Below are 14,876 nucleotides of genomic sequence, written 5' to 3'. Positions count from 1 at the left end.
CCAGTCTTCTTGGGTATGATGCTACAAGCTTGGCACACCTGTATTTTGGGAGTCTCTCCCATTCTTCTCTGCAGATCCTCTCAAGCTCTGTCAGGTTGGATGGGGAGCGTCGCTGCACAGCTATTTTCAGGTCTCTCCAGAGATGTTCGATCGGGTTCAAGTCCAGCCTCTGGCTGGGCCACTCAAGGGCATTCGGATGCTTGTACCGATGCCACTACTGTGTTGTCTTGGCTGTGTGCTTAGGGTCGTTGTCCTGTTGGAAGGTGAACCTTCACCCCAGTCTGAGGTCCTGAGTGCTCTGGAGCAGGTTTTCATCAAGGATCTCTCTGTACTTTGATCCGTTCATCTTTCCCTCAATCCTAACTAGTCTCCCAGTCCCTGCCGCTGAGAAACATCCCCACAGCATGATGCTGCCACCACCATGCTTCACCGTAGAGATGGTGCCAGGTTTCCTCCAGACGTGACGCTTGACATTCAAACCAATGTGTTCAATCTTGGTTTCATCAGACCAGAGAATCTTGTTTCTAATTATCTGAGAGTCTTTGGGTGCCTTTTTGCAAACTCCAAGCTGGCTGTCATGTGCCTTTTACTGAGGAGTGTTTTCCGTCTGGCCACTCTACCATAAAGGCCTGATTGGTGTAGTACTGCAGATATGGTTGTACTTCTGGAAGGTTCTCCCATCTCCATAGAGGAACTCTGGAGCTCTCTCAGAGAGACCATCGGGTTCTTGGTTACCTCCCTGACCAAGGCCCTTCTCCCCTGATTGCTCAGTTTGGCCAGGCAGCCAGCTCTAGGAAGAGTCGTATTGGTTCCAAACTTCTTACATTTAAGAATGATGGAGGCCACTGTGTTCTTGGAGACCTTCAATGCTGCAGAAATGTTTTGGTACCCTTCCCTAGATCTCTGCCTCAACACAATCCTGTCTCTGAGCTCTACGGACAATTATTTTGACCTCATGGCTTTGGTTTTTGCTCTGACATGCACTGTCAACTGTGGGACCTTATAGACCGGTGTGTGCCTTTCCAAATCATGTCCAATCAATTGAATTTACCACAGGTGAACTCCAGTCAAGTTGTAGAAACAGCTCAAGGATTATCAATGGAAACATGATGCACCTGAACTCAAATTTTGCAAAGGGTCTGAATACTTATGAAAAATAGGTATTTCTGTTTTTGATTTGAATACATTTGCAAACATTTTCTAAAAAAAAAATCTTCCTTTGTTATTAATGGGTATTGTGTGTAGATTGCTGAGGATTTGTATTCATTTAATCCATTTTAGAATAAGGCTGTAAAGTAACAAAATGTGGAAAATGTCAAGGGATCTGAATAATTTCCAAAGGCACTGTATAACATAACACCCATCCCTTTGAGGGAGGTAATTAGGAGCAGACAGATGGTGTGTTTTGCTGTGAGGAGTTTGTGTCGTCTCCAGACATTCTCTCTCTTTAGGTGAATTATTTATTTATGGGAGGGAGGGAAATATTGGGAGGGAGGGATATAGAGGGAGGGAGGGATATAGAAGGAGGGAGGATATAAAGGGAGGGAGGATATAGAGGGAGGGAGAAGGGATATAGAGGGAAAGAGGGAGGGATATGGAAGGAGGGAGGATATAGAGGGAGGGGGGTATATATGGAGGGAGGGAGGGAGGGAGGGATATAGAGGGAGGGGGGGTATAGAGGGAGGGATATAGAGGGAGTGGGAGCGATATAGAGGGAGGGATATAAAGGGAGGGAGGGACATAGAGGGAGGGGGGAGGGATAAAGAGGGAGGGATATAGAGGGAAGGGGGAGGGATATAGAGGTAGGGATATAGAGGTAGGGAGGGATATAGGAGGGGGGAGGGATATAGAGGGAGGGATATGGAGGGAGGGAGGGATATAGAGGGAGGGAGGGATATAGAGGGAGGGAGGGATATAGGAGGCAGGGTTAGGGAGGGATATAGAAGGAGGGAGGGATAGAGGGAGGGAGGGATATAGAAGGAGGGAGGGATATAGAGGGAGGGATGATATAGAGGGAGGGATTGATGATATAGAGGGAGGGAGGGATGATATAGAGGGAGGGAGGGATATATTATAGAGGGAGGGATGATATAAAGGGAGGGATATAGAGGGAGGGATGATATAGAGGGAGGGATGGAGGGATATAGAAGGAGGGGGATATAGAGGGAGGGAAGGAGGGATATAGAGGGAGGGAGGGAGGGATATAGATGGAGGGAGGGAGGGATATAGAGGGGGGGGGAAGGATATAGAGGGAGGTAGGATATAGAGGGAGGTAGCATATAGAGGGAAGGAGGGAGGGATATAGAGGGGGGAGGGATAGAGAAGGAGGGAGGATATAGAGGGTGGGGGAAGGCTATAGAGGGAGGGAAGGAGGGATACGTAACAAGGGAGGATATAGAGGGAGGGAGGGAGGGATATGGAAGGAGGGAGGATATAGAGGGAGGTAGGGAGGGATATAAAGAGAGGGATATAGAGGGAGGGTTATAGAGGGGGGTGATATAGAGGGAGGTATATAGAAGGAGGGAGGAATATAGAGGGAGGATATAGAAGGAGGGTGGGATATAGAAGGAGGGAGGGATATAGAGGGAGGGATATAGAGGGAGGGATATAGAGGGAGGGAGGGATATAGAAGGAGGGAGGATATAGAGGGAGGGAGGGATATAGAGGGAGGGATATAGAGGGAGGGAGGATATAGAAGGAGGGTGGGCTATAAAAGGAGGGAGGATATAGAGGGAGGGATATAGAGGGAGGGAGGGATATAGAAGGGGGAGGATATAGAGGGAGGGAGGGATATAGCAGGAGGGAGGATATAGAGGGAGGGGAGGGATATAGAGGGGGGAGGGATATAGTGGGAGGGATATAGAAGGAGCGGGGATATAGAGGGAGGGAGGGATATAGCAGAAGGGAGGATATGGAGGGAGGGGAGGGATATAGAGGGGGGAGGGATATAGTGGGAGGAATATAGAAGGAGGGGGGATATAGAGGGAGGGAAGGAGGGATATAGAGGGAGGGAGGGATATAGTGGGAGGAATATAGAAGGAGGGGGGACATAGAGGGAGGGAGGGACGGATATAGAGGGAGGTAGGATATAGAGGGAGGGATGAAAATAGAGGGAGGGAGGGATCTAGAGGGAGGGAGGGATATAGAAGGAGGGGGGATATAGAGGGAGGGAAGGAGGGATATAGAGGGAGGAAGGGATATAGTGGGAGGGATATAGAAGGAGGGGGGATATAGAGGGAGGGAGGGAGGGATATAGAGGGAGGTAGGATATAGAGGGAGGGATGAAAATAGAGGGAGGGAGGGATCTAGAGGGAGGGAAGGATATAGAAGGAGGGAGGAGATAGAGGGAGGGAGTGATATAGAACGAGGGGGATATAGAGGGAGGGAAGGAGGGATATAGAGGGAGGTAGGATATAGAAGGAGGGAGGATATAGAGGAAGGGGGTGGGATATAGAGGGAGGGAGGGATATGGAAGGAGGGAGGGATATAGAGGGAGGGAGGGAGGATATAGAGGGAGGTTGGGATATATAGAGGCAGGGAGGGATATAGAAGGAGGGGGATATAGAGGGAAGGAAGGAGGGTATAGAGGGAGGGAGGTAGGATATAGAGGGAGGGAGGGAGGGATATAGATGGAGGGAGGGAGGGAGGGAGGGATATAGAGGGAGGTAGGATATAGAGGGAGGGAGGGAGGGAGGGAGGGAGGGAGGGAGGGAGGGAGGGAGGGAGGGAGGGAGGGAGGGAGGGAGGGAGGGAGGGAGGGAGGGATATATAGGGAGGGGGAAGGATATAGAGGGAGGGAGGGAGGGATATGGAAGGAGGGAGGATATAGAGGGAGGGGGAAGGATATAGAGGGAGGGAGGGAGGGATATGGAAGGAGGGAGGATATAGAGGGAGGGAGGTAGGGAGGGATATGGAAGGAGGGAGGATTTACAGGGAGGGAGGGAGGGATATAGAGGGAGGGATGGAGGGATATAGAAGGAGGGATGTATATAGAAGGAGGGGGATATAGAGGGAGGGATATAGGGGGGTGATATAGAGGAAGGGATATAGAAGGAGGGAGGAATATAGAGGGAGGGATATAGAAGGAGGGTGGGATATAGAAAGAGGGAGGGATATAGAGGGAGGGATATAGAAGGAGGGGGATATAGAGGGAGGGAGGGAGGGATATAGAGGGAGGTAGGATATAGAGGGAGCTAGGATATAGAGGGAGGGATGAAAATAGAGGGAGGGAGGGATATAGAAGGAGGGAGGAGATTGAGGGAGGAAGGGATGATATAGAGGGAGGGATGATATAGAGGGAGGGATGATATAGAGGGAGGGAGGGATATAGAAGGTGGAAAGGAGATAGAGGGAGGGAGGGAGGGATATAGAGGGGGGGAAGGAGGGATATAGAGGGAGGGGAATATAGAGGGAGGGAAGGAGGGATATAGAGGGAGGGAGAGATATAGAGGGAGGGAGGGATAGAGGGAGGTAGGATATAGAGGGAGGGAGGGAGGGATATAGAGGGAGGGAGGGAGGGATATAGAGGGGGGGAAGGAGGGATATAGAGGGAGGGGAATATAGAGGGAGGGAAGGAGGGAAATAGAGGGAGGGAGGGAGGGAGGGATAGAGAAGGAGGGGGATATAGAGGGAGGGAAGGAGGGATATAGAGGGAGGTAGGGATATAGAGGGAGGGAGGGATATAGCAGGAGGGGGATATAGAGGGAGGTATGATATAGAGGGAGGGATATAGTGGGAGAGAGGGAGGGATATAGAAGGAGGGGGATATAGAGGGAGGGACGGAGGGATAGAGGGAGGTAGGATCTAGAGGGAGGGTGTGAGGGATATAGAGGGAGGGATTTAGAGGAAGGGATATAGAGGGAGGGAAGGAGGGATATAGAGGGAGGTAGGATATAGAGGGAGGGAGGGAGGGATATAGAGGGAGGGAGGGAGGGATATAGAGGGAGGGAGGGATATAGAGGGAGGTAGGATATAGAGGGAGGGGGAGGGATATAGAGGGAGGAAGGGAGGGATATGAAAGGAGGGAGGATATAGAGGGAGGGAGGGAGGGGGGGCTATAGAGGGAAGGAGGGCTATAGAAGGAGGGAGGATATAGTGGGAGGGAGGGACGGAGGGATATGGAAAGAGGGAGGATATAGAGGGAGTGAGGGATATAGAAGGAGGGAGGGAGGGATATAGAGGGAGGGATATAGAGGGAGGGATATAGAAGGAGGGATATAGTGGGAGAGAGGGAGGGATATAGAAGGAGTGGGATATAGAAGGAGGGGGATATAGAGGGAGGGATATAGAAGGAGGGATATAGTGGGAGAGAGGGAGGGATATAGAAGGAGTGGGATATAGAGGGAGGGACGGAGGGATAGAGGGAGGTAGGATCTAGAGGGAGGGTGTGAGGGATATAGAGGGAGGGATTTAGAGGAAGGGATATAGAGGGAGGGAAGGAGGGATATAGAGGGAGGTAGGATATAGAGGGAGGGAGGGAGGGAGGGATATAGAGGGAGGGAGGGAGGGATATAGAGGGAGGGAGGGATATAGAGGGAGGTAGGATATAGAGGGAGGGGGAGGGATATAGAGGGAGGAAGGGAGGGATATGAAAGGAGGGAGGATATAGAGGGAGGGAGGGAGGGAGGGCTATAGAGGGAAGGAGGGCTATAGAAGGAGGGAGGATATAGTGGGAGGGAGGGACGGAGGGATATGGAAGGAGGGAGGATATAGAGGGAGTGAGGGATATAGAAGGAGGGAGGGAGGGATATAGAGGGAGGGATATAGAGGGAGGGATATAGAAGGAGTGGGATATAGAAGGAGGGGGATATAGAGGGAGGGATATAGAAGGAGGGAGGGATATAGAAGGAGGGGTGATATTCAGGGAGGGAGGAGGGATATAGAGGGAGGGGGATATAGAGGGAGGGAAGGGGGGATATAGAGGGAGGGATATAGAGGGAGGAAGGGATATGGAAGGAGGGGGATATAGAGGGAGGTAAGGAGGGATATAGGGGGAGGGAGGGAGGGATATAGAGGGAGAGAGGGAGGGATATAGAAGGAGGGGGATATAGAGGGAGGGAAGGAGGGATATAGAGGGAGGTAGGATATAGAGGGAGGGAGGGATATAGAGGGAGGGAAGGAGGGATATAGAGGGTGGTAGGATATAGAGGGAGTGAGGGATATAGAGGGATGTAGGGATATAGAGGGAGGGAGGGAGGGATATGGAAGGAGGGAGGGAGGGAGGGATATAGAGGAATGGAGGGAGGGATATGGAAGGAGGGAGGATATAGAGGGAGGGAGGGAGGGATATAGGGGAGAGAGGGAGGGATATAGGGGAGGGAGGGAGGGATATAGAGGGAGGGAGGGGGGATATGGAAGGAGGGAGGATATAGAGGGAGGGAGGGATATAGAAGGAGGGAGGAATATAGAGGGGGGGTGATATGGAGGCAGGGATATAGAAGGAGGGAGGGATATAGAGGGGGGGTGATATAGAGGGAGGGAGGGATATAGGGATTGCTTTAGAGCCTAAAAATGATTGTCTGCCACTGGAAAACTAGTCCAGTCCACTGGAAAACTAGTCCAGTCCACTGGAAACCTAGTCCAGTCCACTGGAAACCTAGTCCAGTCCACTGGAAAACTGGTCCAGTCCACTGGAAACCTAGTCCAGTCCACTGGAAAACTAGTCCAGTCCACTGGAAACCTGGTCCAGTCCACTGGAAACCTAGTCCAGTCCACTGGAAACCTAGTGCAGTACACTGGAAAACTAGTCCAGTCCACTGGAAACCTGGTCCAGTCCACTGGAAACCATGTCCAGTCCACTGGAAACCATGTCCAGTCCACTGGTTGTATCAAGGCCCTTATTGAACTTTGTTTAATTCTTTATTTTATGTATTGAACATCTTAGGGAGTGAGGGAATTATTGTAATGTTTGTTCATGTCTCAATTAATCCCATAAGGGACTGGCGATTTGACACGAAAATAAAATGTCATTTTCATTCACAGCTGGTTACTTTGTGAACACCACCACCCTCCTCTAACCAGCTGTCTGTCCCCCCCTGCAGCCCACCTGGTGTCAGAGACCATCCAGGGAGTAACAGCCACTGCCACCGGGGTCCAATACCAACAATCCTGGTTATGTATCCTGTAAGTCAGGGTTCCCCAACAATCCTGGTTATGTATCCTGTAAGTCAGGGTTCCCTAACAATCCTGGTTCTGTATCCTGTAAGTCAGGGTTCCCCAACAATCCTGGTTATGTATCCTGTAAGTCAGTGTTCACTAACAATCCTGGTTATGTATCCTGTAAGTCAGGGTTCCCCAACAATCCTGGTTATGTATCCTGTAAGTCAGGGTTCCCTAACAATCCTGGTTATGTATCCTGTAAGTCAGGGTTCCCTAACAATCCTGGTTATGTATCCTGTAAGTCAGGGTTACCCAACAATCCTGGTTATGTATCCTGTAAGTCAGGGTTCCCTAACAATCCTGGTTATGTATCCTGTAAGTCAGGGTTCCCTAACAATCCTGGTTATGTATTGTGGCAAAGAAGGGGGTCGAGTGATAAATGGCAGATATGTGAGAGCAGAACTAATAAACGGGCTCTGCCCGATCACTAAAATGGCCACCCCTGTCAGAACTACAAGTCCCAGAAGCAAGGGGAACCCTCAGAAGGTGGAGCCGACCCACAGATAAAGGGTCAAGAAAAACCAGGAAGAGGGAGAGCGAGTGCTGGAAGGATCTATGAACAATAGAGAAAGAGACAATAGAGACTGGCTGGATTTATCGTGTATGAGCTGGATTGTTTTGGATTTACCTGTTGGCGTTTGGACCTGGACCTACCGAGAACCCGATTCGTGTAACGAACCCTGCTATCCTTGACCTCGCCTACGGCCTGGGTGAACCAGGACGGAGAAACAAACACACAGGTACTGTCCTGTTCGAATGAACTCTCATTCTTGGGTGATTTGGTGACAGTTTACCACTTAATTTGTGACAAACGCTCCTAACCTTGAAGAGGTTTGCCACAGTATCCTGTAAGTCATTGTTCCCTAACAATCCTGGTTATGTATCCTGTAAGTCAGGGTTCCCTAACAATCCTGGTTACGTATCCTGTAAGTCAGGGTTCCCCAACTGGTGTCCCGCGGGTGATTTTAGAATTCAAGGCATTCTTAACCAACATGGCTACCACAGCATTCTGCAGTGGTATGCCATCCCATCTGGTTTGCTCTTAGTGGCCCTTACACCTCCAGTCTGTGTAAGGGCTATTTTGCCAAGGAGGGAGATGGAGTGTTGCATCAGATGACCTGGCCTCAACAATCACCTGACCTCAACCCAATTGAGATGGTTTGGGATGGGTTGGACCGCAGAGTGGGTCTCCCGAGTGGCGCAGCAGTCTAAGGCACTGCATCTCAGTGCTAGAGGCGTCACTACATACCCTGGTTCGATTCCAGGCTGTATCACAAGCTGTAATTGGAAGTCCCATAGGGCGGCGCACAATTGGCCCAGCGTCGTCTGGGTTTGACTGAGATAGGTCATTGTAAATAAGAATTTGTTCTTAAAACTGACTTGCCTAGATAAATAAAGGTTAAATAAAAAAAATATAAAATCTGCCAACAAGTGCTCAGCATATGTGGGAACTCTTTCAATGGCCCTGGAAGAGCATTCCAGGTGAAGCTGGTTGAGAGAATGCCAAGAGTGTGCAAAGCTGTCATCAAGGCAAAGGGTGGCTACTTTGAAAAATATATTTTGATTTGTTTGACACTTTTCTGGTTACTACATGATTCCATATGTGTTATTTCATGGTTTTGATGTCTTCACTATTATTCTACAATGTAGAAAATAGTACAAATAAAGAAAAGCCCTTGAATGAGTAGGTGTGTCCAAACTGGAACTGAAGGGGCTGAATACTTATTGACTCAAGACATTTCAGATTTTCATATGTAATTCATATGTACCTGTAGGGACCTGTAGGACCTGTTAGACAAAGAGACATGTAAGACACAGGGACCTAAAAGACACAGGGACCTAAAAGACACAGGGACCTAAAAGACACAGGGACCTGTAGGGCCTATAAGACACAGGGACCAAATAAGACACAGGGAAGTGTAAGACACAGGGACCTGTAAGACACAGGGACCTATAAGACACAGGGAACTAAAAGACACAGGGACCTAAAAGACACAGGGACCTATAAGACACAGGGACGTGAAAGACAAAGGGACCTGTAAAACACAGGGACCTGTAAAACACAGGGACCTAAAAGACACAGGGACCTGAAGGGCCTGTAAGACACAGAGACCTGTAGGACCTATAAGACACAGGGACCTGTAAGACACAGGGACCTGTAAGACACAGGGACGTGAAAGACAAAGGGACCTGTAAAACACAGGGACCTGTAAAACACAGGGACCTAAAAGACACAGGGACCTGAAGGGCCTGTAAGACACAGAGACCTGTAGGACCTATAAGACACAGGGACCTGTAAGACACAGGGACCTGTAGGGCCTGTAAGACACAGGGACCTGTAAAACACAGGGACCTAAAAGACACTGTGACCTATAAGACACAGGGACCTGTAGGACCTATAAGACACAGAGACCTGTAAGACACAGGGACCTGTAGGGCCTGTAAGACACAGGGACCTGTAAGACACAGGGACGTATAAAACACAGGGACCTGTAAGACACAGGGACATATAAGACACAGGGACCTGTAAGGCCTGTAAGACACAGGGACCTAAAAGACACAGGGACCTAAAAGACACAGGGACCTAAAAGACACAGGGACCTAAAAGACACAGGGACATATAAGACACAGGGACCTGTAAGGCCTGTAAGACACAGGGACCTAAAAGACACAGGGACCTAAAAGACACAGGGACCTAAAAGACACAGGGACATATAAGACACAGGGACCTGTAAGGCCTGTAAGACACAGGGACCTAAAAGACACAGGGACCTAAAAGACACAGGGACCTAAAAGACACAGGGACCTGTAAGACACAGGGACCTAAAAGACACAGGGACCTAAAAGACACAGGGACCTAAAAGACACAGGGACATATAAGACACAGGGACCTGTAAGGCCTGTAAGACACAGGGACCTATAAGACACAATCGCTGTGGCCTACCGAAACACATCTTATGGACCTGTACCAATCGCTGGGACCTACCGATACACATCCTATGGACCTGTACCAATCACTGAGGCCTACCGATACACATCCTATGGACCTGTACCAATCACTGAGGCCTACAGATACACATCTTATGGACCTGTACCAATCACTGGGGCCTACAGATACACATCTTATGGACCTGTACCAATCACTGAGGCCTACCGATACACATCTTATGGACCTGTACCAATCACTGGGGCCTACCGATACACATCTTATGGACCTGTACCAATCACTGGGGCCTACCGATACACATCTTATGGACCTGTACCAATCACTGGGGCCTACCGATACACATCTTATGGACCTGTACCAATCACTGAGGCCTTCAGATACACATCTTATGGACCTGTACCAATCACTGGGGCCTACCGATACACATCTTATGGACCTGTATCAATCACTGAGGACTACCGATACACATACTATGGACCTGTACCAATCACTGGGGCCTACCGATACAGATCTTATGGACCTGTACCAATCACTGAGGCCTACCGATACACATCTTATGGACCTGTACCAATCACTGGGGCCTACAGATACACATCTTATGGACCTGTACCAATCACTGAGGCCTACCGACTGCAATAGCCGGTGAAGTGTGAACATTTTGAACTTGCAAACCATGAGGTGCTTTTTTAAAACACCAAGTTCATGATGGGGCATAACATTCCATCACTCTTGGGAAATAAGAAGTACCTGCTGTGCCAAACGCTCTGCACTTCTGAGACGGAGACCACCCAAATAGCCTGCTTTGAAGATGATGTGTTATAACCTCGGTATGATGTGTTATAACCTGTGTGATGTGTTATAATGTGTTTGTGTTATAACCTCGGTATGATGTGTTATAACCTGTGTGATGTGTTATAATGTGTTTGTGTAATAACCTGTATGATGTGTAATAACCTGTGATGTGTTGTGTTTGTTTTAACCTCGGTATGATGTGTTATAACCTGTGTGATGTGTTATAATGTGTTTGTGTTATAACCTCGGTATGATGTGTTATAACCTATATGATGTGTAATAACCTGTGTGATGTGTTATAATGTGTTTGTGTTATAACCTCGGTATGATGTGTTATAACCTCGGTATGATGTGTTATAACCTGTGTGATGTGTTATAATGTGTTTGTGTTATAACCTCGGTATGATGTGTTATAACCTGTGTGATGTGTTATAATGTGTTTGTGTAATAACCTGTATGATGTGTAATAACCTGTGATGTGTTGTGTTTGTTTTAACCTCGGTATGATGTGTTATAACCTGTGTGATGTGTTATAATGTGTTTGTGTTATAACCTCGGTATGATGTGTTATAACCTATATGATGTGTAATAACCTGTGTGATGTGTTATAATGTGTTTGTGTTATAACCTCGGTATGATGTGTTATAACCTCTGTTTCCACAGCTGCAACGTGAAGAGTCTCCAGAGACGTCATGTCTGTATCTCTCGCCTGGAGCGGCCTCAGAACTGGGGAGAGAACTGCTGTGAAGTCCGTTATGTCATCCTCATCCTGGCCCCACTCAAAATGGTAACTATGCCACCCTCATCCTGGCCCCACTCAAAATGGTAACTATGTCACCCTCATCCTGGCCCCACTCAAAATGGTAACTATGTCACCCTCATCCTGGCCCCACACAAAATGGTAACTATGCCATCCTAATCCTGGTCCCACTCAAAATGGTAACTATGTCACCCTCATCCTGGCCCCACTCAAAATGGGAACTATGGCATTCTCTTCCTGGCCCCACTCAAAATGGTAACTATGTCATCCTCATCCTGGCCCCACTCAAAATGGAAACTATGCCACCCTCATCCTGACCCCACTCAAAATGGTAACTATGCCACCCTCATCCTGGCCCCACTCAAAATGGTAACTATGTCACCCTCATCCTGGCCCCACTCAAAATGGTAACTATGTCACCCTAATGCTGGCCCCACTCAAAATGGTAACAATGTCACCCACATCCTGGCCCCACTCAAAATGGTGACTATGTCATCCTTATCCTGGCCCCACTCAAAATGGTGACTATGCCACCCTCATCCTGGCCCCACTCAAAATGGTAACTATGCCACCCTCATCCTGGCCCCACTCAAAGTGGTAACTATGTCACCCTCATCCTGCCCCCACTCAAAATTGTAACTATGTCACCCTCATCCTGGCCCCACTCAAAATGGTAACTATGTCACCCTCATCCTGGCCCCACTCAAAATGGTAACTATGTCATTCTCTTCCTGGCCCCACTCAAAATGGTAACTATGACATTCTCTTCCTGGCCCCACTCAAAATGGTAACTATGTCACCCTCATCCTGGCCCCACTCAAAATGGTAACTATGTCACCCTCACCCTGGCCCCACTCAAAATGGTAACTATGTCACCCTCATCCTGGCCCCACTCAAAATGGTAACTATGTCACCCTCATCCTGGCCCCACTCAAAATGGTAACTATGTCACCCTCATCCTGGCCCCACTCAAAATGGGAACTATGTCACCCTCATCCTGGCCCCACTCAAAATGGGAACTATGTCACCCTCATCCTGGCCCCATTCAAAATGGTAACTATGTCACCCTCATCCTAGCTCCACTCAAAATGGTAACTATGTCACCCTCATCCTGGCCCCACTCAAAATGGTAACTATGTCACCCTCATCCTGGCCCCACTCAAAATGGTAACTATGTCACCCTCATCCTGGCCACACTCAAAATTGTAACTATGTCACCCTCATCCTGGCCCCACTCAAAATGGTAACTATGTCACCCTCATCCTGGCCCCATTCAAAATGGTAACTATGTCACCCTCATCCTGGCTCCACTCAAAATGGTAACTATGTCACCCTCATCCTGGCCCCACTCAAAATGGTAACTATGGCATTCTCTTCCTGGCCCCACTCAACATGGTAACTATGTCACCCTCATCCTGGCCCCACTCAAAATGGTAACTATGGCATTCTCTTCCTGGCCCCACTCAAAATGGTAACTATGTCACCCTCATCCTGGCCCCACTCAAAATGGTAACTATGGCATTCTCTACCTGACCCCACTCAAAATGGTAACTATGGCATTCTCTTCCTGGCCCCACTCAAAATGGTAACTATGGCATTCTCTTCCTGGCCCCACTCAAAATGGTAACTATGGCATTCTCTTCCTGGCCCCACTCAAAATGGTAACTATGGCATTCTCTTCCTGGCCCCACTCAAAATGGTAACTATGGCATTTTCTTCCTGGCCCCACTCAAAATGGTAACTATGTCACCCTCATCCTGGCCCCACTCAAAATGGTAACTATGTCACCCTCATCCTGGCCCCACTCAAAATGGTAACTATGTCACCCTCATCCTGGCCCCACTCAAAATGGTAACTATGTCACCCTCATCCTGGCCCCACTCAAAATGGGAACTATGTCACCCTCATCCTGGCCCCATTCAAAATGGTAACTATGTCACCCTCATCCTAGCTCCACTCAAAATGGTAACTATGTCACCCTCATCCTGGCCCCACTCAAAATGGTAACTATGTCACCCTCATCCTGGCCCCACTCAAAATGGTAACTATGTCACCCTCATCCTGGCCACACTCAAAATTGTAACTATGTCACCCTCATCCTGGCCCCACTCAAAATGGTAACTATGTCACCCTCATCCTGGCCCCATTCAAAATGGTAACTATGTCACCCTCATCCTGGCTCCACTCAAAATGGTAACTATGTCACCCTCATCCTGGCCCCACTCAAAATGGTAACTATGGCATTCTCTTCCTGGCCCCACTCAACATGGTAACTATGTCACCCTCATCCTGGCCCCACTCAAAATGGTAACTATGGCATTCTCTTCCTGGCCCCACTCAAAATGGTAACTATGTCACCCTCATCCTGGCCCCACTCAAAATGGTAACTATGGCATTCTCTACCTGACCCCACTCAAAATGGTAACTATGGCATTCTCTTCCTGGCCCCACTCAAAATGGTAACTATGGCATTCTCTTCCTGGCCCCACTCAAAATGGTAACTATGGCATTCTCTTCCTGGCCCCACTCAAAATGGTAACTATGGCATTCTCTTCCTGGCCCCACTCAAAATGGTAACTATGGCATTTTCTTCCTGGCCCCACTCAAAATGGTAACTATGTCACCCTCATCCTGGCCCCACTCAAAATGGTAACTATGGCATTCTCTTCCTGGCCCCACTCAAAATGGTAACTATGGCATTCTCTTCCTGGCCCCACTCAAAATGGTAACTATGTCACCCTCATCCTGGCCCCACTCAAAATGGTAACTATGTCACCCTCATCCTGGCCCCACTCAAAATGGTAACTATGGCATTCTCTTCCTGGCCCCACTCAAAATGGTAACTATGTCACCCTCATCCTGGCCCCACTCAAAATGGTAACTATGGCATTCTCTTCCTGGCCCCACTCAAAATGGTAACTATGGCATTCTCTTCCTTGCCCCACTCAAAATGGTAACTTTGCCATCCTTTACAAACCCTATAATTTCCGTCCAGCTTTTCCTTTACGCTTCAGTCCTATGGTCTAACCTCAACCCCCTTTTCCTTCTCAAATGTGTCTGCTCTTTGCCCCCCTATAGTTATTATCTTCTCTAGAGCTGGGTGATATAAAGCCATATCACGATAAATTTACTAATTTATTGCGATAACGATAAATCTGCGATAAATTATGATAAATTATTTTGGGGGGGAGGTGCTAGAGCTGGCAGATATGGACATAA

The 14,876-nt window shown here is 48.6% G+C and overlaps 1 protein-coding gene across 1 annotated transcript in view; it reads left to right on the top strand.

Moving 5' to 3' along the window:
- The window catches only part of slc4a11 (solute carrier family 4 member 11), a gene marked incomplete at its 5' end in the record, with an annotated part of 95,140 nt that overhangs the window by 21,570 nt on the left and 58,694 nt on the right, over window positions 1-14,876 (top strand). The window contains 2 exons of the mRNA XM_036955439.1: window positions 7,041-7,122; window positions 11,561-11,684. Coding sequence (XP_036811334.1) covers window positions 7,041-7,122; window positions 11,561-11,684 — 206 coding nt within the window. The remainder of the gene's footprint in view (window positions 1-7,040; window positions 7,123-11,560; window positions 11,685-14,876) is intronic.

This window comes from Oncorhynchus mykiss, chromosome 19, assembly GCF_013265735.2.
Source record: "Oncorhynchus mykiss isolate Arlee chromosome 19, USDA_OmykA_1.1, whole genome shotgun sequence".
Classification (NCBI taxonomy): Eukaryota; Metazoa; Chordata; class Actinopteri; order Salmoniformes; family Salmonidae; genus Oncorhynchus; species Oncorhynchus mykiss.
Note: the sequence above shows the minus strand (reverse complement) of the source record. Positions and strands in the feature narration are given on the sequence as shown.